The following is a 27,618-nucleotide window of genomic DNA, read 5'->3' on the forward strand; positions in this document are numbered from 1 at the left end:
AGTAAACCGGCAGGGCTTTAGCTACTTTAGCCAGAACAAGTAACGATTTCTTGTTAAAATGTCCCACCCATCACCGTCCGCAAAGCCCTCCAACCCCGAGAACCCTCGTGTCTTCTTTGATGTGGACGTTGATGGTGAAAATGGTTCGGACATTTTCCAGTCTACTGAGAGCAAACTCCTCTTTACCCTAATTCAATAGCTAGCCTGGTTAGCTTAGCACCTTCATGGCATGTTGTAGCTTCTTCAAGAAACGGACTCATTTACACCAAGTTAGAGTCAGTTCCGATTTTGAGACAGCCTTGTTTCTTTACAAAAGACTTCATGTGCTTGGAATGGCTTATTTAGTTGGAATATGAGCAATGTGACAGTCTGTAATAGTGCTTGTTCAGGACATAGACGAACAACGTGTGTCTACTGGGTCAAGTTGTAAATGTGTCCATCATCAGCTTCTGCTGTGCTTTCAGCCTACTAATGCCCATGTTGTACCAGGGACGTCACAATATCTATCTATCTATCTATATCTATCTATCCATCCATCCATCAGGGGTGTGACAATATGCTTTTGTCCCGATTCGATTAGATTCTGATTTTTTTGGGTGCCGATTCGATGTAAATTGGGATTCTCACAATTCTCCGATATTTCTAATTTTTGTAGATTAAAAACAAAAAAAAAGTATAAAACTTTTTTTTTTGCTTGTCATTTTTCTTCATTTCAATGAGGAAAAAACAACACAGTAGCCAGACCATCATTCTGCTACTATAATGCCCAAGAAGACAAGTAAAAATATCAATAAAAAACAATAAAATTGACAAAAACTTTATAGTGCATTCATTTATTTGAAGAAAAAAAAAAAAAATTAACAATAAAATTGATTTTAAAATTGTGAAGAAAAAATCCCGATTTCCGATTCTATTTTCCCAACCCTATCTATCTATCTATCTATCTAGTTACTCTTGGAGAGAGGCACAAAAAGACATTTATTTTAATATGTAATGTGAATATGAAATTTATGAAGATAAATATGTCATATACCTCTTAAAGTTGTATAATGTAAATCCTATGAGGCTTTACACTGATTTTTGACTGATTTGTCTTTAGCCGGTCGGATCGTTCTGGAGCTGTTTGCTGACATCACCCCGAAGACTGCAGAAAACTTCCGGGCGCTCTGCACTGGCGAGAAAGGCATCGGCAAATTAACAGGAAAACCACTGCACTTCAAAGGATGCCCTTTCCACAGAAGTACACAGCCTTAAACCTTTTCTTTGGTGTGACATTTGAGCTTGGAAGGACATTTTGTTGAGAAGCTGTGTGATAGTGGAGTAGCTACAGGGACATTTATTGTTGTGACAGATTCAAATATTTTTTTTTTTGATGATGTGTGTATTTTTTAAGATTTGAGTTTCGTTTGTGCCAGAATACCCCGCCGGTGATTGAGAATTGCCATGTAAAAGCACAGGGAAAATTTAATCACAACTAAAGAATTTTTAACCTTCAGCTTGGTTAAACTCAGAAAAGTCATTTAACTTTTGTCTTTGGCAGTCATCAAGAAGTTCATGATCCAAGGAGGAGACTTTTCTAACCATAACGGCACAGGCGGTGAGAGCATCTATGGAGAGAAGTTTGAGGATGAAAACTTTCACTACAAGGTAAGCTACCAAACACCAGAGCTCTGACTGTGTAACTCTATTACAGGAGATTTTAACATGGTTTTTGGGGACCTGAGCAGTTACTGTGCAGACTAAAAATTACCTAAAAAAGGACTTATTTGAAAATGAAGAGGATTTTAGTATCAATGACACTGAAAACTGTCTTACTGACTGAAGATGCCAAACGAGACTACTTTGAAATGCTTTTTGCTAAATGATACTAAAATGAACTCTGAATCTATTTGGAAGCTGGTATGGGGACACATGGGATCATAAATGAGGGATTGATGTCGAGTTTTTTTTTTTTTTTCCCCCCATACAAGGGAGACAGTTTCCCATAGGACATAGAGGGAGTGTGTGTCAGGGCTTTCGACATGTAGCATGTAAATTATATTTAGTAGCTAAAATGGAAGGGTTTTGCATGGGGTATATACATATACATAAACGTGGGTATGTGTGTATATATTTTGTATGCAGATGTAAATGTATGTATGTATAGGCTAAATGTATGCGTGCAGGTATAAGTATGTCTAGGTTTATGTAAGAACGTATGTATATATGTATGGGACTGTGTAGGTTGTTTGTTTTGAATACTTAAATTATGAATAAAAAAAAAAATAAAAAAAATGAAATGCTTTTTGGTGATGAAGTTGTTGTCTTCTTACTCATGCAGCACGACAAGGTGGGTCTGCTCAGCATGGCCAATGCTGGGCCGAACACCAACGGCTCGCAGTTCTTCATCACGACTGTTGCTACGCCGCACTTGGATGGAAAGCATGTGGTCTTTGGACAGGTGTTAAAAGGGATGGGAGTTGTAAAAATGCTTGAATCTATTGAAACTACAGAGGATGCGCCTGTAAAGGTAAATGCCTTTTTAAAGACCTTTAGTTAAATTACATGTAGAAAGTCGTTCCATTAGATCTGTGGTAAATGTCTTACTGAGGTTTCTGCTAATGACTACCCATGCAGCCTTGCCTCATAGCTGACTGCGGTGAGCATAAGGACGGGGACAGCTGGGGCACCGCACCAAGCGATGGAACAGGAGATGCCAACCCAGACTTCCCCGAGGACTCCGACATCAACTTTAAAGATGTAAGTATCTTTGATCTTCAAGGACACGGGTTAACTTTGGCAGATAGCATCGCACAGGTCCGCAAGGACCAATTTGCCATTTCTGGAAATACTCATTTACCACCATATCCAGTCAAGGGGACAGATAGAAATTTTGATATGAAGTTCCGGTACATGTTAAGTCTGGTAAACATGGGAAGCAGGACAACGTAACTCTGTCTGTAACCTGTTCGCATCAGTTTAGTTTACAGCAGACTTAATGGGATGTTTATAATGTCTCTTTATTCTCAGAAGTCGAGGCTAAAACGGCAAAAATAAAAAGCCAAATTTGAAACCGGATTGAATTTTTATGTCTGCAAAATGAAAGAAATATGTTCCAAGTCTGGTGTTGAATTCATCTGGGCTCTCTCTTAAGGTTGACAAAGTTCTGGCCGTTGCTGAAGACGTGAAGAACATCGGAAACGACCTGTTTAAGAAACAAGACTGGAAAGCTGCAGTCAACAAGTATAATAAAGCCCTCAGGTACAGGACAATCTTAACATTGTCTGTTTACTTTCTGTCACAGTCATCCTCAGATTTTGAGAAGCACTTTCAAAGTAAAAATAAAGGATTCCTCGATAAAAAAAAATAAAAAAAATAAATGGTGCACACAGGATATGAATTGAGTTCACATTGCAAAGTCATTGTTCTGTTGATGCTGGTGTGTATGAGCCTCATGTTCAGGCATACTCTAAACAAAAGTTGGACATCTAAAGCAATCAAGCCATTTTCACTTTAAATGGTGCAGGTACTTGGAGATGTGCGGAGATCAACTCGAGGGGGAGGCGCAACAGAAGTTGGAGCCTACGGCGCTCAGCTGCTTCCTCAACACAGCTGCTTGCAAACTGAAGATGCAGCTGTGGCAGGATGCTCTGGACAGCTGCAACGAGGTGACGTTAGCACACACTAAGCAAACCTACACAGCTTGTGCAATACAACCACATAGCTTAACTATTGAGAAGCATGTTTTAAATGACATAATTTATCTCTGTGATGAAGTATTTTACATTTCAGTGAACTTAACAGCAAGCAAAACTGATCCAAACAAGTGGGTTATTGCTCTAAACTTTCATTTCATGATGCATCGATATCGTGAGGAAAATGAGCAGAAACGTATCTGATGTGTGACTGCTTTAGGGGGATTCTTGGTGGGACTTAATCTACCGTATCAGTTAAAAGAATAAAAACCGAAAACGGTTGGAGGCAGTGACGCTTCATTTCTTTTTCAGGCTCTAGAGCTGAACCAAACCAACACTAAGGCACTTTTCCGGAGAGCCCAGGCCTGGCAGGGGATGAAGGAATACAACAAAGCTCTGGTAACCTTCACAAAGCACTACTCTCTAACAGGGTTGTTGCCAGTTCCTTCCTTTTGACCTGATGCCCTACTTTTACCTTCATTTTGGGGATCAAGAAGGTCATATCATTTAGCCCTTCATCTGCAAATGAGGGCCGTGAGGATGACTGGATGATCACAACTTCTTAAGTCTAAGTGGAGGGAATGAGGTCTCATCTGCATTCTAGTAGCAAAATGCCTGTTTAGACAGAAATTAAGAAAGAATTAAAGCCATTTTTAAAGCAAATGAAAACACCGTTTGTTGCTTTGTGCACTTAATCTCGTGCAACTTTACTTACCAGATTATTTGCTGTGCTTCTTACTTGACAGACTGATCTAAAGAAAGCTCAAGAAATTGCTCCAGATGATAAAGGTGAGATATCATTTCCCCCCATAAACTCCAGACTTGATATTAGCATGCAGAGAAGACAGGAAACGTTTTGCTTCCTCCACACTTGTGTTTGCAATATTTCATTCTGATACTTTACTTACTGAATCTGGCTGGATGAACAGGATATCAACTAGTCAGTTCATGTTGTGAAACTCCTGGAAGTGTGATATTTCCCAGTACGTTAACTTTGTGTGCACTTTGTGGATTTGGGTTCTCTGCAAATATTGACACTTTAGATTTGTGGTAAAGGGAAAAATTAGTTTTTTTTTTTTTTTTTTTTTTTTTTAAGATGGGTTGCAGTGCAGATGTAGGGGATTTTGAATCTTTAAGTGTTAATAACACTATGTTAAATAACTTAAAAGGCAGAACTTGAAGATGCGGAAATGCAGCACTCAGACTGTCTGTGGGATGTGCATAAACATGGCAGAGCGAGGCATCCGACTGGCAACCTTCTGCATTAAAAATGAGCGTGTATGAGCTCTTGGCTTCGAAAGTTTGGCATGTTTGGGAAGATGTGGATGAAAGAAGGAAACTCTGGCCCATGTTTAAACATGCTATTTGATTCCAGTCAACTAAATACAGGGAACAGACTAAAATGTAAAGGTTATTTTGGGTTCAACACGACCAAAACAAACACACGTCAGATTAAAGGTGGAAGAACGCAGTAAAAGTTGTGTGACACATTGAGACTGAAACAATTTGTCTGAAAATTTGTCCCTTCTTTTGACAGCTATCAGCAATGAGATGAAGCGTGTTCATCAAAAAATCCAAGAAGAGAAGGAAAAAGAGAAGAAAATCTATGCTAAAATGTTTGCATGACCTCATGAAGCACTGCTTCATTTGCTAATAAGTGAAGTTTCAGGTCTGTGACGGTGTGAAAATGCACTGTTTTGTTTGGATGGTTCATGTCGTATTCTGCTGGAACAAGCAGCTCCACTGTGATGGAACAGCTCACTAATAACAGGAGTTTTAAGTTAATTAATGCTGTTGTGTCACATTGTAGTTGAATTTTCTCTTTAAAACACCTCTAACCTGATAAAGCACACTTGTTTTATTCTGGAGGTCAATAACAAATGATACAGTCAAGTTTTCTTTATTTGTTTCTGTGACATTGGAATTTTATATATACAATAATACCTGGATTAAATGCTGTCAAGATATGCCACCAGTTATGCTCTCACATTCATTTTATAGGCTGTTGCGTTTCACAAGATTGTGAGAAATATATTAACTTGCTGTTGGACAAGGACTTATTAAAAACAAGACACTCTTATACTAATTAAAATGCCCCTGAAGAGATATAGAAACTGCCAGCTTTAACTGAACTTGTACATGGTCCGGTCTTCTACATGGGTTTCAGGGTTCCTAAGCTCCTCTGCCTCCACTTTAGTCATTGTTCTTGTACCATCTACATAAATATTTCAATCTTAGGCACATACACTGGCGAGTACGGTAACCTCGAACGTGGCTTTACTTTTCATCTTGCAAGACAAACGGTATAAAACAAAGAATGTAGGCATGTTTACATTCCATTGTAGGCGGGTCCGCCGCCACCCTCCGGCACGACCCAGTTGATGTTTTGGCTCGGGTCCTTAATGTCACAGGTCTTGCAGTGGACACAGTTCTGAGCGTTTATCTGCAGTCTCATCCCGTCTCCTGTTTCCAGGGGAACGTACTCGTAGACACCTGGGATAGTTCAGTGAAGGGAGGAAAGGAAAAAAAAAAACAAACAAACAAAAAAAACCGTAATTTTGTTTGATTACATTTCCTTCCAATAAATGTCAGCTTTTCCTAAACAGCAGAATCATTTGCATGTGTGATGAAATATTTCTTAATAGCGCTTTTAATTTATGTCTTTTGATGCGCACAGGTAACGTAATTAATCTGCAGGGAAGCTTTCATGTTTACTGCAGTTTAACAAAAAAATGATGAATAAAAAGGATTTAATCATTAATACTTCAGCAGCAGATCAATGTGTCAAACCATTTTAAATATGCAATGGTTTTTATGTTTCCAGAGAAGCGTAGCCTTGACAGGTGCCGCACTACAGAAACACACTTAACATTGCTAATTGGTCAAGGGCTTTCCACAAAAGGAGACTGATTTCAAAATTGGATAATGGACTTTTAATCAGCGTCTCTGTTGAGGAGACATTGATGAGATGGACCATGATGACTCTGTAAAATTCAGATCAATTTCATCCTCTGATGAGTTTAAGATGAAGCAGGCTGTAGAAGTCGCCACTGTTGTCTGCGAATGGCGTTTCTAAATTATCTAAATTACAGCAGACAATTCTATCACCACACCTATGGCTAATAACATGCAACCTTCCCGCTGTCATAATAAACATCTGATTGTGTGAGTTGTATTTAGTATTTGCAGATTTAACACTGCAGTGATTCTGTTTGCATCAAAAGCCCAGTTTTCACTTCCTCACCATCCACTGTAGGAAAGATTAACTCTTATCTGCACCTGGATATATTGTGTGTGGTAAGACTTTTCAGCCAGCATGATTGTGTTACCTGCAGGGCAGAAGCGCTGCTCAGGTCCATCATAAATGCCCAGGTTCCTGGCCACAGGTATGCTGTCATCCTTTAAGGTCAGATGTGGGGGCTGGTCCCCCTCGTGGTTGGTGCCACTCAAAGCCACAGAGGAGAGTAGGTCAAAGCTTATCTTGCCGTCGGGCTTGGGGTAGTCAATGGGTTTACAGTCTTTAGCCGGTTTCAGCTGGTTTGCATCAATGCCTGCCACAAATTGACCACAGCTGGTTACAAAATGTTGATTTCCCCTGCTATGATAAGATGACCCCAACACACCCGAAGAAAAACCACTGGCATCATCTGGATACAACCGGTCTATGTCAACATACGTAACCAGAGTGATAAACAGCAGCGCTCGGCTGGCTGCACATGCACGTTTCTCTGTGTATTCAGCTCATGTCATGGACTGATATTTACAGTTTAGTTTTAGATGATGGCAAAAATGTCACACTTCAACATCAACATTTTCCATTTTCTTGTGACCTTTTGTTTCAGTACCTTTAATTTGTTTTTGTTTTTTTTTACTTGTAATGACTATAAACAGTGCTTTAGAGATGTGCTGAGTCTACAAACAAAAAACATTTGAACCTGTACGGTCGCTTTTTCTGCAGTACTCACCACAGTGTTTCAATGTCCAAGGCTCTTTTCCTCTCAAGATCCAGTAGAAAATCCCAGTGTAGACCATTCCACCATACAGGCCAAAGTAATTGTGGAAGGATGGCCTGATGTTTCTGACAGAGTACAACTCCTTCCACACCCATGAATTCTTCAAGTTCTCCGCATACTCAGGAACATGGAGTCCTATGAAGAGTCAATTGAAACAAATCAAAAGGACTTTTATTTCCTTATTGGTGTTTTCACATTTCTTTATTTTGACATCTTTAGGGAGTCAAGGTTTGTCGTGAACACAAAGTGAATATTAACATTTTTCTCTTCAAATAGAAGTTTCTATGAAATGTTTTGACCTTGTTACTATCTCAGCAAATACACAGTGGAGTAAAACAACAAATGAAAAGGTTTCATCAAAAAGAGAAACCAACAACTTTTGCAAAAATTGAATAAGTGTTTTAAATTTGAGACTAGATCTGCAAAGCTGAACTGGAGGTCTTAGCAGAATACATGGGGTAACAACCGTGCAGGCAGTGACACTGTGTGAAACTCAATATATCTAGCTTTTGCTAAAACCTCAGATTTTGACAAGTTTCCATTGCTCTGACTTTCAAAATTCATCCTCAAATGGTCCCTTTTAAGTGATTTTTAGCCAGACTCCCCATCAGAGTCCCCCCTCCCCCCCCTCCCCCCAAATCTCTAAAATTACAGCACCTTCACCACTTCCTTCAAGAGGAAATATGCTAAATATCTACAAGTACTTTACATAGTCCCACTCCTTACAAAGTCCACCCTTTAACATGGTTATTTGAAAGCGTGTTACCCAGTTTACTGTCGGTTGTGCATTTGACTGAGCGGCACTCTGCTGTGAGTTACACACCAGGTAACCAAATGAAGTGCAAACAGCTACTGGTGCTTATTGTCATAATTAGCAATGGGTCTTAAATTTTGTACCTGCCGTCTCTGAATCCAGGTTCTCTGCCGTGACTTTAGGGAAAATGGCCTCAGCTGCAAGAATACCACTCTTCATAGCTGTGTGGGTGCCTTTGATCTTTGGGACATTCATGAAACCAGGACTGCAGCCAATCAGCAAACCTCCAGGGAAAGTCAACTTCGGAATAGACTGGGAGAAGTAAAGAGTTTACTTTGTAAAACCCAAGTATTAACAAGATTTCTGTAATTTAGTTGTTATGCAACCAGCTGCATCTTGGGTAAATATTTCATTAACACATCTAGTATTTAAAGTTGGATATTTTCTAACAAACAATAAGTAAATTATAAAATGGAAATTTCCAAATCAAAATCTACTAAGAATGAAAATATTGACCACAGTTTTTCCTCTTTAAATCAACACCCGATCAGATCCCTGCTGCCCATCAGCATGGACATTTTCATTAGATGCTTCAAAACAGTTTCCCTGACATAAAAGTTAGATGACTCATCTCTGAGAATAATGGAGCCTTTATTGATTTGAGTTTTGCTAGTTTGCCTTGGTTTCTCTTCTCCCTCAGCCATGACCCATTTCCATTTCCAAAGAGCAATGATACACTAATTATAAATATTCTCTGTGTAACTGACACACAGCTATCATCTTTTCATTTGAATACAAATACTAAGTCTGTTTAAATTGCTTATGAAGTTTCCACTTGGAAGATAATTAATCGCATCTGTATTCATATATTGCTCATGATCTTCTCAAAGGAAAAGCATGTCTGATTAAATATTACCCAACTTTGTGTTGATATTTTTCACCAGTCCTTTATTCTAAGAACAAAATAAGGCTGGCAGATAAGATCTAGAGACCCATAGAAAAGTTGAAACAAGTAGTTAAGAGGCTCAAAATAAATGTGGAACACTTAAAAAAAAAAAAAACACAGTAAAGCAGCAGAACTTAAAGGATATTAATAAATTATCTTAAAAAGGCATTTTTCAGATATGTAGAAAAATAATTAATTTGCCACTTAATGTATTATTCTGATGATGCCTTTGACTTAATATGACAAAAAATAAGTTAAAAAGCCCTCGTAGGACAAGAAAGTTTAATGATGGTACATCTGATTATATCCCCAGTGATAAAGCTGTATTCAGCCTGGTTAACAGTAGTTTTCCTGACCAGTGTGTGGATAAAAATACCTGAAATCCTCCTTCATTTAAGGCTCGAGCTCCATAAGCAATCCTCTGACCTCCCTCCAGTGTGGCAGATACAAAAGGGTGGTGCTTCCAGCGTTGGAACTCCCTGAAAGGGCTTAAATAAGGGTTGGAGTAGTCCAGACCAACCTGATGTGAGAAGTAAAACAAAACAAAAGCAAAAGTCAGTCAAGTCTGAGGTTAACCTGCTGGTTTGGAGCTGTGTGCCTCTGTTACAGTCACTGGTGTGCTGAATGTTTGGGAAAACCCTTACTACACCGGGCAAAATAGCTCCCAGCATCCTGAATCAAAGTATTTAACTGGCATTAAAACCTGCATCAAATGATTCATCAGCAGTTGTTATTACTTTAAAATGAGTTCCTACTGGCACTGATGAGAAAACAACACTCCAATAAACTCATTTTCAATGACGGTGCTGCAGTTGTACAACTTACTTTTCCTCTGACACACACAAAAATGAAATCACACAAACAAAACACACCAATTCACGACTGCAATGTCTCAAAGGGAAGTTTTGAAAGTAACAGCGCCTACAGTCCAAGTCTCAAAGTTACAATGCTGTGTAAAAAAATTCATAAAAAAAGAAAAATAATGTGAAATCCTTTTTAACTTGCATTCAATTGAGTGCACTACAATGACAAGATATTTAATGTTAAAATTGATAAATTATTTGCATATATTCACTCGTTTTGTATTTGATGCCTGCAACATGACGCTCCTTTCATACCCAATCGTGACCCTCATCTGATTCCAGGTAACCAGTCCACCAGTGGAGTGTTCCAAACAGTGTTTTCAATGCATTTTTCACCTTCCCCAGTCTTTTGTTGCTCCCGTCAGCTCTTTTGGGACATGTTGCAGGCATCAGATTCAAAATGACTGAATATTTTCGATATTTTCAGAAAAATTAATTGATCAGTTTGAACACCAAATATCTTGTCTTTGTAGTGTATCTAATTAAATACAGGTTAAAAAAATATCTGCAAATCATTGTAGAGTGTTTTTATTTTGGGTTTTACACAACGTCTCAACTTCATTAGAATAATTGGAGAACAAGAGACAAGACTGAAAAACAACATTTGGAAGAAAACAGCTTGCCAGTTACACACTAAACAAGTTTGCAGCACTTTGCTGCAAGATTCACACGATGAGTGGCCGCCATCTGCTGCAGGCAGCATCTGACCAAACAGATGATGTGCTGTGGTGACTTAACTAAAATATGGAATTTATAGGTAATGTTAAGTCAATTAGTTCAGTTTGGATATTTTGATAAGTGACACTATCTAGAGAGCAGCTGAACAACCTATGAAATGTTCCATATGCTTTTTGTTTTCCAACCACACAGTCTACATATTCTGCAATGCTCCTATTTGAAACTCACAAGATGAAAGACAGCACTTGTATAAATTTACATCAGCAGGTGGCACAGTTCGGCCATTTAGAGCAACTTAATATGAACTTCAGATATCAAACAATTATTATTTGCATGTATCATACCATAAAATGTTAAATCTTCAAATGTTTTCAGCCAACCTCTGCATGCATATCCACACTTCCTATACTTGTTTTTTTTACCCAACCTTTTGCTGTCAAGATTTAATGACAAGATTGTGGGTTGTTAAGGCTTGTTACTTGTTACCATTATAACCACTCTCTCCTCATGCATTTCATATTCAAATTTATTTATAAAGCACTTCTCATGCCAAAAGCAACACAAAGTGCGTTACATAATAGAAACAATTTATGAATATTAAAATATTTTGCACAATTAAGTATATTACAGAGCAATTTAAAGACATTCAAGTGTATTTTTCAGTCACACGTACATGCATGTGTATATATATCACATACACACATATACAGAGCGCACACACTCCTCTTCCCATTTCTCCTATAACCCCATTTTCTGTCTCTCCACTGAATGTAGTTATAAAATACCTGAGAGACAATAAATATTTTTAAAAAAATGATTAGAAACTTAAAAAAAACAAAAAAAACAACAGACTTTCTGAAAAAGTTAGGCTGAGCAGCGCATTGTAGAGCATCTGTCATTTTGCCAGATGCTGCCAGCATGTTTTGATCTTTACTCTCAGGCCTGCTCCATGGACATGAATGACAATCAACTGACCTAATTAACAAAATAAACCTTTAAAAAAAAAAAAAAAATTAATATGAAATCAAATTCTCTTTATCAGAAATCCAATGCAGCCTGCAAGAAACAGTGGAATGTCATGTTTTCCATGGTGTCATAGATGCAGGTTTGCTCCCAGAAGGGAAGCTAGCTGGAGCACTCTTGAGGTGAGGATGTCTCTTCTGACAAGGAGAAATTATTTAATTATTTAAGCAGTTGTACTTGCATTTAATAACTAGTTTTGTTATTATTTAAAAAAAAACAAAAAAAAACAAAACAAAACACAATTCAAAATGATAATTTTATGCAGTTAATTAATATTCAAGTTGCTGTTTATGGAAATTATAATTAAATTTCCTCTTGGCACTTCAGTTATTAATTAAGCTCAAGGACATGGGTCAAGCAGAGCTCAGTGTTTGACAGTCAAGATGTATTAAGTTATTTAGTAAGTCTAAATAAGCAAATATTCCAAATGATATTTGCTAAATGAATGACTGCTAACTAGTTAGAGAAGAAAAGGCCACAGGGAAAGCTAAAGGCTGGGCCTGAAACTCTGATGAGTCTTAGTGATTCTTCTGCAAGTGATGTTCAACGGATGTGCGGTAAGAACACCAAAGCCCTCTGCTTTACCGAAGATAAGATCAGTGATCAGGAGAGAATTCTGCAAGCTGTGGCTGAAAACCCAACTCTGAGACACATCCATCTACATACAGGGTCAAACGATGTGTCCAAGCAACAATATGAGGTCCTAAACCATGACGTTACTAGACCGTTAAATGTAGATGTATGATGCGTGGAGGGTCCAGGCTGCGTGGATAATGACTATCATGATTTATCCCAGGACATGCTGGGACCTTGTTTATAAGAAAGTTCTGTCTCTGTCAAAAACAGAGCGGCTAGGCCTGTCGCAATAAGCAATAAGTCAATTAATCGCACAATAACAAAAAATGTGAGCAATGAGTTTGCTGGACGCAATAATTTCCATTTGTCTTTTTCTTGTGCCATGTTTGTTTTAAGACATATTACCTAAACACGGCAATGCAACAAGTTTCCATCTGCACTTAAAACAACCATGAACTCTTCGTTCAATAGTTAAAAAGGTGACATTCTGAAAAATGTTGCTAAGTTCACAATTCACAAACTGAAAAAAATTCAATTCAAAATTATAAAAAAAAAAAAAACTAAAAAAAAACCCCATCAAAATTCACAGCTAGTATGAGTTGCTTGGATAAACATTCATGTTAAAAATGGCATTTCCACAACTTTACTATGACAGGAAAAATGACACAGCCTACTGAAGAGGATCAGACTTTCAGTTTCACCATTCCACCTCTGCTCAAGTCCAAACATGTCCCCACAGATGAGCTTCACCATAGATTGTATAACTGCTGCCTGGACCTTGAACCTTGAAGTGTTTAGAGACCACATGCCTGTGTTAGCAGACTGGGGACTGGATCAGCATAAACTAATCTGCACATCGAGCTATATGTTCCTTAGAAATGAAGGTATGTTGATCTTTGAAAGAGTCTACTTGCATTAATAGGAAATTTTTGTTATTTAGTTGAAAATGGTCTCAAAATGACAACAATAACAGGTAAGTGCAATTTTATCATCTGTCGCAATAATTTATGAGAATTAATTGCATGGAAAAATTTGTAACTGTGACAGGCCTAGGAGCGGCTTTCTAAAAAAGCTTTTTGTAAGTAAAGTGAGCCACAGCATGCTCCAAACATAGGCCAGGAAACTGTAAATCCATCAAGTTAAGTTCCCAGTGTCTGAACCAAATATGAAGAAGCTGCATTCAGCTTCTATGCTCCACGTGTCTGGAAGAAATCCCCAGAAAGCCTCGGATCAGCTGAAACACCTGTTCCCAGCTGCATTTCAATAGCTTTCATTTAAAAGTTCATTTCTTTATGTTCAATTTTCTTTTGATTTTGCTCTTTATTTTCTAATGTTTTAATGTCTCTAAAGCACTTTGAATGTTAGACTGTGCTATAAAAAATAAACTAGCCTTGCTATATCTAAAAATGTTCTTTGTAGGCATTCTCACGGTGCACGGTTTGTATGACAATTATGTTCAAGACTTTTTTTTATTTCCAACTCTTGAATAAAGTTTTGCTGTTATATCTATTTATGCACTGACAGAATATAAATAAAAGCCACTCACCACAAAACCTAAGGCCACAAGAGGTTCTCCTTCATTCAGATGATACAGGAAGGATCCTCCGTATGTGTTTCTGTCTAAGGGCCAACCCACAGAATGCTCCGTTCTGCCAGGTTTCCACTTCTTTTCATCAATCATCCACAGCTAAAGTGATATATTAAAAAAAACATCAAAAAAACAATCAGAACATGAAGTTTTTTTTGTTTTTTTTACACACTTGAATGAATGAATGAATGCTTTTATTTTGGTTTATAAACCAAAATATAACCAAAAGAAAAATCATACTTTTACAACAATTCATCAGTCAGCATCAAAAAAGGAATAGGCTGAAGCCCCAAGGCGTATTTTTGCCAATCCTATGTCATCACTGAAACAATTCACAATAAAAACATCAGCACTGATACATCACATAATAGCTTAAATAAAAGGGAAAAAAAATTAAATCAAATTTTATTATAACTTTTAATATTACATTTTAAAGCTAACAAAGAATTACACATCTCTGTCACTGTTTAGGCCATTCCATAATTTTGCACCCAAAACAGACACACATCTGTACTTGAGATTAGTTCTGGCTTCATAAATTCAAAAAATGAGCAACCCTTTTAAGTTGTAAATCCCCCTCCTTAGCTTAAACAACTTTTTTAATGCAAACAGGAATTGTCTTATTTCCACTCAAAGCATAACTTCTAATGTTTTTAAATATACAATATCCAGGAAATCTATTGTTTGAGATCTGATAAAAAGCTGATTTGCAGCTGACTTTAACTCTGTGCTCAGTTGTGGCACAATAATGTTATGCTAGTTTTACCTAACAGAAGCTGCCTGGACCTCAGTTTGATTTATTCCTTTCTAAGGGTTTCAACACATAACATTTGGCAAATTGGCCCTAAAAATGCAATAACAACTAAACAGTAAAGCAGATAATCACAGATAAACACCCACAGTCATGAAGTCTTCTCTGCAGTGCAAAACCGATGAAGGCAGTTTACGTTATTTACCTCTTTGAGGCCTATCGCGTAGGTCTGGGGCTCACAGTTCTCACGCAAGTTAAACTGCTTGTAAAGTTGCTTGGCCAAGTGACCATGGCAGCCCTCTCCAAACAATGTGACCTTAGCATGGAGCTCCATTCCCCTTTCAAAAACATCCTGAGAAAAAACAAATATAAAATATGTTACAAAAGTAATAAATCAAACAGTTCAAACAGTTCTGGCAAAAAACACTGAGATGTTTTCATGAAAAAAAAAACAAACAGATTTTTAAAAATATATATATGCTTACAAAATATCCAACCCCATCTTGTGTCCAAAGGCAAACAATAGCTTTTTTTTTTTTTTTTTTTTGGACGATTGAGCCGCCTCCTCTTGCATGCTCAGGATCAAATATGGAGATTGGATCCATGTCGAGATTTGATGCAATCTGTTGGTTTCTCTTAACAAGGCTATTTATTATGAATTACCTTTAATTTATATGTCTGTAAAGTTCCCTGAGATGACATTGTTGACAAGTAGCGCTATACAAATAAAGCTGCATTGAACTGAGTATATAGAAATGGAGCAAAAAAAAAAACCCTTGGGGTGCGTAGACAGACATCCAGCAAGCAGCTTATTTCTTCTGATATTAAAGAATCTTTTAATCCGTGTCCACAATTCCTTCCAGATCACTCCCTACATTTAATGGAATCCAAGATACACCACGATCCATACTCAGGTTAGTAAAAACATATATAAAAATATGCCCCGTAGTTTTTGTGTCAAGTTGCAAACAAACATACAAACAGACAGAGGGGCAGACGCCAAATAAATGTGGGCCAAAACAAAACCTCCTTGGCGGAGGCAAAAAAAAAAAAAAAAAAAAAAGAAATCCAAGCTTTTCGTGCTACATTTCCTTAAATAAGACTGTGCTTCTATTTCTTTCACATATTCCTTCAAAAGAACTGATGCATCTAATTGTATGAATGTGTAAACATTCACACTACCATGACATAGGAATATGCGGACAGTATTATCAAATCAACTTGTTCAGATACATTACCTTTGGTGAGCCATCTTTGGCTATGCCCACATCATTGGTGGCGATTCCTTTCATACTTCCATCTTCGTGAAAGAGCACCTTCATGTAATAAGCGATAACAGTTAGCATTTGAAGCTGAAGGGACAGGACACATTTTAATGATTATTATATGTCTGTGGAGAGAAGAAAACATCAACTAATGTCTGACAGAATAAATGAAAGCTGCTCAGTCAGGTTGGAAATATGTGAATGATGCTAAAAAAAAGTTAAGTTATATACAAAAAAAAAAAAAAATCAAACTTGTATGTTAAAATTAGCCCCTGAGGGCAAAGTCATGGGTCTTTTACTCTCTTTATTTTGTTCTCAGCGAGGCCAATGCACGCCATATTTGAGTGACTGACTCAGCCATTGCAGAAGATTATATATTCTTTACGTTCAAAATCCCCCACGCTTCTTTCACAGTGTGTGTTGGGTCACTGTCAATCTGAGCAATGAAGTGCTGTCCATTCAGCTTTGCTGTATTTGGCCCAATCTGACAGTCTATCCTTTCAGAACTCATCTGGCTCCTTCGGCGTTCTGTCACATTGTCAGGTGATGTGGTCTGCTGCAGGTCATGAGTTGTCTCAACTATTTTCTCGTCTTTTTTCCTTCCTGCCATTCTGCTACAGATTAAACTGTTAAAAAAAAAATGCTGCTGCTGCCTGTGATGTTTTACAGCAATTTATCTTTCTATTCTTGATGCTTCAGAATGATTTCCGCTTTGTGTTGAACCTTTTGTCATCACTTTTTTCAAGGTTTCACTTGACAGCAGATTTAAACATTTTGGTCGGCCTCCAGATGTGCACTGATTTCTTTAAGACAGGATATTTTGTTACAGAACTAACCATGGCATTTAAAATTGTTTTTAAACAAATTTATTTAAATTAGCATCAATATCAAATCTTGTATTACCTAGATGCAAAAAAAACAATAAAAGAGAAAATAATGAGATGAGGACTTTTAAACCCTTTCTACCAATCCTCTAACAAAATGCTGAATCAGCATTTAGGTCAATATTCACAATATAAAGCTCCAAAAAAAGTTATCTTGTTAAACGGTTCATACAACAAAATTAAAATGATTATCAAAAAATTTCCATTTATAGCCTTGGAAAGCTAATAACATAATGGCTTAATACAGACAGAAATATGTATGCAAACTTTCAATGCAGAGATGACACCTCAGCTGCAGCATAACCAGGATAAAGCTCAACTCCAAGCTCCTCAGCCTGTTCTCCCAACCAGCGCACCAAATTCCCCAGCCTCACGAGGTAGTTACCGTGGTTCCGCATGGGCAGACCTACACATAGCATAAAAAAAAAGCATGCAAACATGAGGTCATTGTGGACATAACGCTGTTTCATCAACAAGTTTGGATGCCAGTTTAAAAGACAGCTCTTGGATCGGATGTTCTCAGTGCAAACCATTAATACAACCACAAGTCTGAATCGAAGTGCTTCAATTCAGCGCCACCCATCTTTATGCACACACACTTAATACATGAAGCAAGGGAGGATTGGTCACTGGGTTTGACTCTTACCATCTGCTTTGAACAACTTTTAAAGTAAAGAGAAAAAAAACAACACCACATTACTACAGTCTTTTCTAAAGTAATTTCCCAGATGTCATTCATGAGATAAAAAAAAGTGGTACATGTAACAAAATCTAAGACAGAAAACTGTTTTACTCATACTGTATCACTTTGCTTAAATAATCATTTTTTGTTCATTAGTGCTGGGAAACAATTACAATTTTAATCACAGTTCTTGGCATGTAACTTTTGCAGTTTATCACAACTCCTAAAAGGGCACATAGAAGAAGAGAAACATGTGCACATTTTTTTAAGTAGTGGCCCTAACTGGATAACTGGCAACTGGATCCACTTACAGATTTAAAAAAAAAAAAAAAAAAAATTAATGTCCAGAAGGATTGGAGCTACTAATGGCCACCATCCATTTAATACTGTGCTCAGGATGGGAAGTCATTTCTATGCTCATCTTTACCAACAGTGCAATAAGACAGATTAAAAAGCTGCAATGACACTCAAACTACACTTCCACTAAGTCACTGAACACAGTTGTATTACATCAGGTAAGACAGTGCCATTCTATGCAATTAGCACATGGCTAATTAACATTAACAAAGACCTGTTGCTATAGCAACTTATAAGTAAGTCATTGATAATGCACACACTGCCCACATTTTCATGTATGAATAAAACAGTTGTAACTAACAGCTAACTTTCGGGGATGCCATGTAATAAGCAATCATCTAAAGCAATGTCCCGATGTCAGAGAAGCTTTAAAGGACTGTTGGTTCGGTGAAACTTTCATTTTAACATCCTCACGACATCGCAGCCCAAATACGGCATCACAGGGCGACCACCATATGGTTATAATCAACATATTTTTGAAGTTTAGATTTACATACATTTTTTAAACATTTTTTAGACTATAAATTTTTTAAAAGTTGCTTAATTGTAAGAAATTGAACAGTTTAGGCGGCCATCATCACATGTGGATATCCTGTTGTAATTAGTATTTGGTAGTAGTGTCTTATTCACATTACACCCAGCTTTTTGACATTCTCAGGACAAAATGGCTTCACTACCACTATTAAATACATCTATCGATCTCTCCACTTTTCTATTAGGGTTGTAACGATACATCAAAATCACAGTTTGGTATGTACATTGCTTTTAAGGTCCCAATTTGGTTCTTTTTTATTAGTACAGTAAGGGAACAAATGGAAGTCATAAAACGGCTTTATTTTGGTGTAAACAAGAACATGTTTAATTACATTTAAAATGAAACCAAGAACAAAAAAGAAAAACTTAAAGTAAATTCTTCAATAAATAAATAGCATCGAAATATGCCTCCTCTATTTTAATGCACAGCATCTGCATATGCATATTATAAAAGAATGAAAAGAAGTTTCAAGAGAAAAAAAAAGATAATTTAGCTAAACTTGTATGAATATTAATTTAATTCATAGTTCATGCTTTGTTTTAAAAGTAAACCTTTAATTGCATGTATGATATAAAAGATAAGTAATATGATTAGTTAGAAAGCTGACATGTTTGGCTGATAAAACAATGATAAAACGTTAACGATGGGTAGGCCTTGTGCTTTGCGTTTTGATTTCAGGGTTGAGCACATCCTCCGGAAAGAATTTTCAGTTCGATCACACATCGTCATCCAGATGTGAAGGGGATGGTGTTAGAGTAGGGGTGGAAGGGATCCTGAACCCGGCTCGGTACAAGACAGAAAGACTGATTTCATCTTCACAATTCCCCTTTGTCTATTTGCCTACTTCACTGGGAAGCGGAAGAGATTTTAACCACACGAGGATCTTCTCTTCTGTCTTTAATCTGTCACTAACCACAACATCCGCTGACCAGAGGCTGGGCTGGACTATATGTCGTTTACAGAGGAAACATGTGCAGCTGGAGAACAGCTGGAACATTTAGCGCTCTCTCTCTCTCTCCCTCTCCCTCTCTAACGCATTAAAGCTCCACCCCTAATATATTAATATATGAATAAACAGTGGGGGTCGAAGCTGCTGTAAATATGAAATCCTAAGAAGAGTAGATTAGATATATATTTTTAAAAAAAAACGGTAGTAATCGACCAGTTTAGATTAATACATGAAATCAATTTATCTGCACTTTCACAGATACCAGATTCTGTGGGACATGCTGACTTGCCACTGAAAGAGCACATGTCCTTTTTTTTTTTTTTTTTTTTTTTTTTTTTAATAACCCACTTTCACCCCTGCTTAAAGCTCAAACTAATGGTTATAAATGACTGACACAAGCAGAAATCTTCTTTATGTCTGATTAATACTGTGATATATTAAGGAGCCATCAAGAATTAAAAAAAAATAAATAAATAAAAAAATAAGACCTTTACCTGGCAGTATGGGGACAGGGATTCTGTGTTTCTCTGTAAAAATGTTGAACACATCTTCAGTCACCGGAGTGTTAAGAGGTGCCTGAGAGGGATAAAGATAATGTGAGCTGTTGGGAGTTTAGGTTCTTATGATAAGTACTTTATTTCAAGAAAAAGGTTCTAATAATTATGCTCAATTACAACATATGGACATATATACATAAATATATCAAACATTGGTTGGTGTTCTTGTTGTGGAATTCTCATATATACACTAAATGAGTACACTGCCCCCCCAAAAAATGAAGAAAACACATAATCATTACCAAGTAACTTAAAGTCAGTCTCACTTCTAAGATGTCAATCTGTCCAGCAAGGAAGAAACTGATCACCTGCTGTTATACAAGTGGAACAGACAACAGATGCAGAAAGGCAATAAGCAAAACAACCCTACAAAGAAAAGATGCTGCAGGTGATAGCCACAGACTCTTTCTCTGTCTGTGCAAAGGAACATGTGTTTTTGTTTTCATTCATCCCAGTCCTAATTCTTTCTGGCTGAGACTTGGTCACGTTTACATTTTGCCAGTGCCGTCACCACTCGAGGCAACATGAGGCTGTGTCTGCAATGCACAGAAGTAGCTCAGGCAGTGCAGCTCATCCAGAATGGCACATCAATGCACGCTGGGGTAAGACGGTTTTCTGTATTTCTCTGCTAGCTGCTCATTTGTACAAATAATAACAGCAACAGCATGGCTGGAGCCCTACATAATGACTTTCAGCAGGTCACCAATGTGAATATTTCTGTTCCAACTCCAATGAGGTGATATGAGGGCATGAAATCTGAAAATAAGGCCTGTGCTCAAAGCCCAACGCTGTGTGGCCCGCTTAGCATCTGTCAGAAAACACCAGGACTGGCAGATTCGTCTTGTGCTCTTTGTGGACGAGATCAGGTTCACACTGAGCACATAACAGACCTGAATAGCTGAAGAGACCATGATAATGTTCTGCTACATGTAACATCCTCTAGTGTGACCAGTTTGGCAGAGAGTCAGTGATGGTCTAGGGGAGGCATTTCTAAGACACTGATGCTATAGGCTGGCCTGGCTGTTCACCAGACTTGATTTCAATCAGGCACCTCTGGGACACAATGTCTCATTCCCTCCACCGCCGTCACATTGCACCACAGACTGTCCAGGTGTTGACTTGTACCCTGATCAAGGTCTGAAAGGAGATCCCTCTTGAGAACATTTGTCATCTCATCAGGAACAAGTGCAGAAGTGCACATAGTCACAATGAGACCACACTATACTGAACCTGATGTTGAATTGTCTTGATGAATTACCAGACGTTTGGTCAACCTGTAATGTGATCTTCCTGCTTTTATTCAGTAGAATTCTGAATCCAGACCTCCATGGGTTGATGATTTAGATTTGTATAAACATTCCGACATTTTTTGTTCTCAACAAATGCAACTATCTAATAAATAAAACATATTCAACAGGAAACTTGTATTCATCAGGACTTTAGATGTGTTCCCTTTGTTGGTTTGAGCAGTGCACACTTAATATATACTCAATATATAGTACATGTCTAAGTAAATAAAGCACTACTGACATGCAAGCGCAAAGTGTAAGGACAATAGCAGACAATAATCTGATGTAACCATCCTCTAAGCCAGTGGTCCCCAACCTTTTCTGTACCGCGGACCGGTTTAATGTCTGACAATATTTTCACAGCCCAATCTAAAGGTGAAGCTTATAAAAACTAAATAAAATGACAAGATCGGCATTAAAAACTGTTGTATTTTCCTCTGTAGTAATAATAATAATGAACGTAAATCCACTGTGGTATCATGTGCAACTTTATTAGCGATGTCCTCGTAACGTCACACCAACAACAAAACATCACATGAGCAACATCGTTTCTACCTGACACAATGCAACACACTCTGGTCGCTATGATAATGTTTCAACATACCTTCAAAATAAGACACAACACAAAAACAAACTTCATTATTTCGCTCGCTTATCACAGCGGCACTAGCTTGTTTTGCTGCAACGAGACAGTCCCATCTTGGGGTTATGGGAGACAATGACACCCGAAGTGTGCTACTTAGATCCAGTCTGCTCCGTAATTTGGTTTTGGTTGCCGTCACTGCAGAAAACCCAACTTCACACAGATACGATGTCGGAAATGGCAACAGGGTTTTCAGTGCTGTTGTGGCAATCTCGGGGTATTCTGCCATGACTTTCATCCAGAATAACGGCAGAGTTGATGTCTCAAACAGATGCTTAAGGCCCCCGTCATTTGCGATCTCCAGCAGTTGATCTTCTTCACACATCGACATGCTGGACTGTCCCGGTTTGTTGACAAATGGGTTGCGGATCCATTCCTTGGCAGTTCTTGGATCTTCTGTGGTTGGGAAGTAGCGCTCAAACTCTTCTGACAGCAAGGACAGGTGTTCTTGCACCAGCTGGGAGAACGAAGGCAAAAATCCCTGCCAGTGTATGAAACATGCCAAATGCGCCTCTGCTCACACGCCGTCCCCACAAATTCAGTTTAGCTTTGAATGCGGCTACTTTATCTGCTAACTTGAAGATAGTTGTGATCTTTCCTTGAAGTGACAAGTTCAGTTCATTGAGCAGGTTGAATATGTCGCACAAGTAAGCCAGTTTTGCGATCCATTCCTCATCAGTGAAGTGTGGCGCCAGCGGTGATTCTTTTTCAGAGAGAAATCTCTGCAGCGGCTCTCGTAATTCAAATACTCTGGCCAGCGATCTCCCTCGTGATAACCATCTTATCTCTGTGTATAAAAGGAGGCGTTTGTGGTCCGCATCCATCTCTTCACAAAGCTGTTCAAACAGGCGCGAATTAAGGGCGTGTGCTTTAATGTGGTTGATGACTTTAACCACATCGTTCAGTACGCCGCTCAACTCCAGTGGCATTTTTCGGCTAGCCAGCATTTCCCTGTGAATGACACAATGCGTAGACTCGCATTCAGGTGCAACCTCCTTGATCCGAGCAGTTAAACCAGACAACCGTCCAGTCATGGCAGCAGCTCCATCCGTGCATATGCCGACACAAAAGGACCATTTTAGTTTTCCTGACATATATTCATTCAGCGACTTGAATAGTTCTGCACCTGTAGTTTTAGTCGGCAACGATAGTGCACACAACATATCTTGGTGCGTATCCTCCTGATAAAGATATCGCACATAAACAAGAAGTAGTGCATTGTTGTCAATATCTGTTGACTCGTCAACCTGGAGAGCATACCAAGGTGAATTATTAATTCTCCCCAACAACTGTGTCTCAATGTCCTCTGCTATTTCTTCAATGCGCCGGGTGACGGTGCTCGCCGAAAGAGGCACCTTTGCAATCTTTTTAACAGCAGACTCTCCTAGAATTTCATGGCAAATGTCTTTGGCAGCGGGTAGAATAAGGTCTTCACCAATAGTGAATGGCTTCTTGGCCTTAGCAATACGGTTAGCCACCAAATATGATGCTCTCAGTGCACTCGAATTTGTTGACGTGGTGGCCATCAGTAACTGCTTCTGCCCTTCATTTTCACGTTTTTTCCTTTGAAAATACTCTAAAGGCTTGTCTTTTACCATGGGGTGCTTGCTCTCCAAGTGGCGAACCAATTTTGAAGGCTTCATCGCCTCATTAGAGAGCCGGTCACCACATATAACGCACAGTGGGTTTGGTGCGTGGGAGTCGCCCGTGGCGATAAATCCATATTTTAAATATGTTTCTTGATACTGCCTGTTAAAGGCAGCTTTCCCTTTTTTAGCGGGTGCAGGTTCCTCTTCTGTCCCTTCATTGGACCGTTTTCCCTTTGCAAAGAAACTATCTAAAGAAGTTTGTTTTTTGCTCATTTTGCGAGCTTGGGATTAAATTTAGCGGGATGTATTACGTGAAGTGTGGTGTCGCGGCCTTGACTTGCATAGAGTGAGACGGAAGCAACAGAAAAAAAAAACCGGTCACTTTTCAAAATAAAACATCATTTGTGTAAAAATAAAATAAAATAATGGAAATTATTTTTTCTTTCTTTGCAGCCCGGTACCAAATGACCCACGGCCCGGTAACGGGCCGTAGCCCGGGGGTTGGAGATCACTGCTCTAAGCCACTGAAGGACATCTTTGGTTATACCAAAATGAAAAAAATGAGGAATGACACACTTACTCCACGCTCCTTCCAATCAGGGAAGAGCTCAGTGAGAGCACTGGGCTCCAGACACGCTCCCGACAGAGTGTGTGCTCCAATCTGAGGGGCTTTCTCCACAAGGCACACTCGCAGCTCCTTTTCTTGTTCATTGGCCAGTTGCTTAAGACGAATGGCTGCTGACAGCCCAGCAGGGCCTCCTCCTACTATCACTACATCTGCCTCATCTGCAAACCGTTCCATTTCAACACCTGCAAGCCAAAGATGAAGAGAAAGAGATGAAGTGCTCAGATGAACATTAGACATCCAAAAGGCACTTTACTCTGAATTAATGTTTTTTGCAGAATAAATACATTTCTAAGTGGCAGAGTAAATCCTTAAATCATTAAATCAGTGTTTAGGATCATAATTGTCTTGTTATTGTGCATGACAGCATTTGGACACAATGCATAAAGTAGTATACAGATAAGAAAGACTGTCAGGCAATCAACTAATAAAAATAAGAAATAGTATACATGATAGAGGCATGATTACACAATACAATACTGCACAGAAATTTCAAAGTTATTCCACTAAAAATAGAAAAGCCTGAGAACTTAATTATAACTTTAAACAGTATCTTTCTACAAAAGAATTTCAAAGAAAGAAAATTGGGGGTTTCTTTAAGAAGTGATTTGAAAGTGGTCACTGATTTGAACTTGATTTCTTTGGGCAGTCTGTTTATAGCTCTGACACTGTGACAGTGAACGCTCTGTCACACCTAGTTTTCAGCAATGCCTTAGGAGAAGATTAAAGACTTCTGTCAAAGGATCTGAGGCTACAAACAGATCTATATTCAACAAGGTGTCAGATTTAAGCACAGTGAGAGGAAAAGAAAAGGCTTAAAAGTTAACAGTAAAATCCGTAGACATCTGAAATAAAATAAAAGAAAAAAATCTAGAGCAGCAGAGTCAACAGGCACAATGTGGTCATTGTCCTGTTTTATCAGTAAAGTTGATTTCAATAAAATGTGGGGTGAATGACAAGTGGTTATGAGTCTGTGCTGTAATGATAATCTCGTTCAGGATAATGATAAACCATTTATGGTTTAACTACCCTGTGACGGATGGATTTTGGTCATGTTATTCATATGCGAGGTTCTGGATAAACTCTACAATGGGACAACCTACAGTGGAGGTTCATCAGCACTATTAATGCCATCACAATACACCACAACATGGTTTCAGGTTGGATGGTCTCCCTTATCTTCCTGCAGTCACAAACACTGGCATTTAATAATTAAGAATGCTATGCTTGGTATTATCCCATCCTTTCTATGACCGAAAGTAATAGTCTCCAATAAGTCTTTCAACAGCAGTTCCCATCAATTCTAGAAAGTCAAGTCATATGATGATGATGATATATGATGACTACATAACACAAAAATGACTTGAGATGCAAAAACAGTAGCTCCTGCTGGGCTGCAAGTGGATGTCTGGCTCAGTTACTAAATAACAGTCCTGTTTGAGTCAAATCTGACCTTTTACAATTACAGCAGATTATGTCATTTCTTACCTTCCCATCTTGGATCTTTATCTCGTGGGTGAATGGTGTAGTGTGTGGTGATGCGGGGGGATACTGAAGAACATGTTCTCCTTTGTATTTTTGAGTACAGTTGAGGGGCAGCATGGTCTGTCTGTACTGTTGTTAATGCCCTAATACATCTGTGGGCTGGAAGAGAAAAACAAGGAGCATCCAGTCAATTCTGTCAGGAGATCAAGTGGCCGCTTGCAGCCGGTTTTAAGCTCCAGCTTAGTTGTCCTTGAAAGTATTCCGATCATCGCCCAAAAAAATTACAGTTAAGTTTTGTGGACTTAGTATGCTAATAAGATAATCTTAAGTGGCAATCTTGTGATAAAATAGCTTGCTAACAAGTAGCTACAGTGATTAGGACACAGCTGTCAAAGTTGGAGCGCACTCAAGCTAGCAAATGAACGATGTGAGAGTACATGCCTGCGAAAACAGCTGATTTCTTATATCATTAACACTTTGGCTGACTTTTACATCAACAGAAAAGTAACGTGCAATGTCAGGGGATATGAGAAAACTTGTGATTTTGTCACTAATTCACGTCAAGGCAGATTTTTTAGTGACTTATATTTTGATCGAACTTTGCCCTATATATTAGCTTGATGCTAGCACATGTAAGCATGCTACATAGTTTGGGGCTGCTGCTAATGTTTGTATAAAAACAAACACTACCACACAAAAACAAATGTATTCAGTACTCCGTCCTATTTCAGATTCTAGGGTAAACATTTACTACTACTGACAACTTTGCTGGCAAAGTGATGTTGTAACCAAGTTTAGGTCCAGCGACATCAAACTCTCAATGAGCTAACCAGCTATTAGCTAACTTACCTTTACATGAGTATCTGCTAGCTGGAAGCATTCTGTGTCTGCTAGTGCAAACTCACTAGAGGACAACGGCTTCTCTTTTAAAATCAGCGAAGTTGTGCCCTATCTCCGTTGTTGGTGCACAGCTTATGTAACCCACACACTGGGCAAACAAGAGGTGAAATACCTTACAAAATACGTCTCGTAACAGTAGCGTTGGGGAGCGTCAAAGCTGCGCTGAAGCGCCGCTGCTGCGGCGGCATTTATGCTACAGTAACTGCGCTGATGTAGATCTCTATAATTCATGTGAATCAGCGCCTCCATTAAAAACACAACTGTTGAAGTTTAAGAGTCAGGCATGCTGGAGAAGGATGTCCTTAAAAAGCATCTGTCTGTTTTTAAAGGACAGCGAGGGTGATATTTTGAATAATGAAGTATTATTATGTTTCCTCGTTTGTTTGTTTCAACATTCATTAAGGGTTTTTGTCAGTTTGGTTTATTCATAAAATAAAGAAAACCAGACACAAATCTCCAGATTTCAAACATTGAGAACTCTAGTGTCATAAAGGTCTCAGACTTCTGTTGCAATAATTTTACTGCCCTATTTGATACTTATACATCGTGTTTCAATGAATAGAAGTAAGTGATCCAAACCAAGCGTAAGAATGGATTCAATGAAGCATTTATACAAAGCTGAGAGAATGGACAGGTCAACCTGTAGTTTCCGGATATACAGAGAAATAAGAAGCGCTGTTGACAGTTTGTGAAAATATGTTCAATGTTAGGTTTAAATGTAAGTTTATGATCTATTATGGAACCAAGATGTTTGTATGAATGAACCTTTTCAATGATTTCTTTGTTGACTGTAAGTGGAGGTGTGCAAAGCAGTGACCATGATGGAAATGCATGACTAATTGTTTGGTTGTGTATGCATTTAAGTCCAAGCAGTTATCACTACACTATAATGAAAATTAGTCTAGTTCAGTCTGCAAATATCCAACTGTGTTTGTAGTGTTCATTGTTACAGTATCATCTGAGTACTTGATGTAGGTTATGTTGATTGATAA

The 27,618-nt window shown here is 38.3% G+C and overlaps 2 protein-coding genes across 2 annotated transcripts; one reads left to right on the top strand and one right to left on the bottom strand.

Annotated features, from left to right (window-relative positions):
* On the top strand, positions 1-5,431 carry ppid (peptidylprolyl isomerase D). The gene is made up of 10 exons (XM_079249978.1): positions 1-143; positions 1,100-1,240; positions 1,541-1,647; positions 2,321-2,509; positions 2,617-2,739; positions 3,134-3,240; positions 3,506-3,647; positions 3,987-4,073; positions 4,421-4,463; positions 5,212-5,431. Exons 1-10 carry the CDS (start codon positions 59-61, stop codon positions 5,298-5,300), a joined length of 1,113 nt encoding a protein of 370 aa, XP_079106104.1. The 5' UTR covers positions 1-58; the 3' UTR covers positions 5,301-5,431.
* Positions 5,432-5,558: 127 nt separating this feature from the next.
* On the bottom strand, positions 5,559-26,747 carry etfdh (electron transfer flavoprotein dehydrogenase). The gene is made up of 13 exons (XM_079249977.1): positions 26,576-26,747; positions 25,730-25,885; positions 24,197-24,426; positions 20,033-20,114; positions 17,303-17,421; positions 16,105-16,182; positions 15,072-15,218; positions 14,074-14,214; positions 9,764-9,907; positions 8,585-8,753; positions 7,640-7,822; positions 7,004-7,225; positions 5,559-6,167 (listed from the first exon to the last, which is right to left on the bottom strand). Exons 1-13 carry the CDS (start codon positions 26,604-26,606, stop codon positions 6,004-6,006), a joined length of 1,866 nt encoding a protein of 621 aa, XP_079106103.1. The 5' UTR covers positions 26,607-26,747; the 3' UTR covers positions 5,559-6,003.
* Positions 26,748-27,618: the final 871 nt, after the last annotated feature.

Source organism: Telmatherina bonti, assembly GCF_933228915.1.
Source record: "Telmatherina bonti genome assembly, chromosome: 12".
NCBI classification, from domain to species: domain Eukaryota; kingdom Metazoa; phylum Chordata; class Actinopteri; order Atheriniformes; family Telmatherinidae; genus Telmatherina; species Telmatherina bonti.

Excerpts from the sequence above, each read along its gene's own strand:
- etfdh (XM_079249977.1), bottom strand. The coding sequence starts at position 26,606 with ATGCTTCCAGCTAGCAGATACTCATGTAAAG. Across the intron at positions 25,886-26,575 it reads TAGCAGATACTCATGTAAAG|CCCACAGATGTATTAGGGCA; the intron begins GTAAGTTAGCTA and ends TTTCTCTTCCAG. Across the intron at positions 17,422-20,032 it reads CCCTGTCCCCATACTGCCAG|GTCTGCCCATGCGGAACCAC; the intron begins GTAAAGGTCTTA and ends TGCTATGTGTAG.
- ppid (XM_079249978.1), top strand. The coding sequence starts at position 59 with ATGTCCCACCCATCACCGTCCGCAAAGCCCTCCAACCCCGAGAACCCT. Across the intron at positions 1,648-2,320 it reads ATGAAAACTTTCACTACAAG|CACGACAAGGTGGGTCTGCT; the intron begins GTAAGCTACCAA and ends TTACTCATGCAG. Across the intron at positions 2,510-2,616 it reads CAGAGGATGCGCCTGTAAAG|CCTTGCCTCATAGCTGACTG; the intron begins GTAAATGCCTTT and ends CTACCCATGCAG.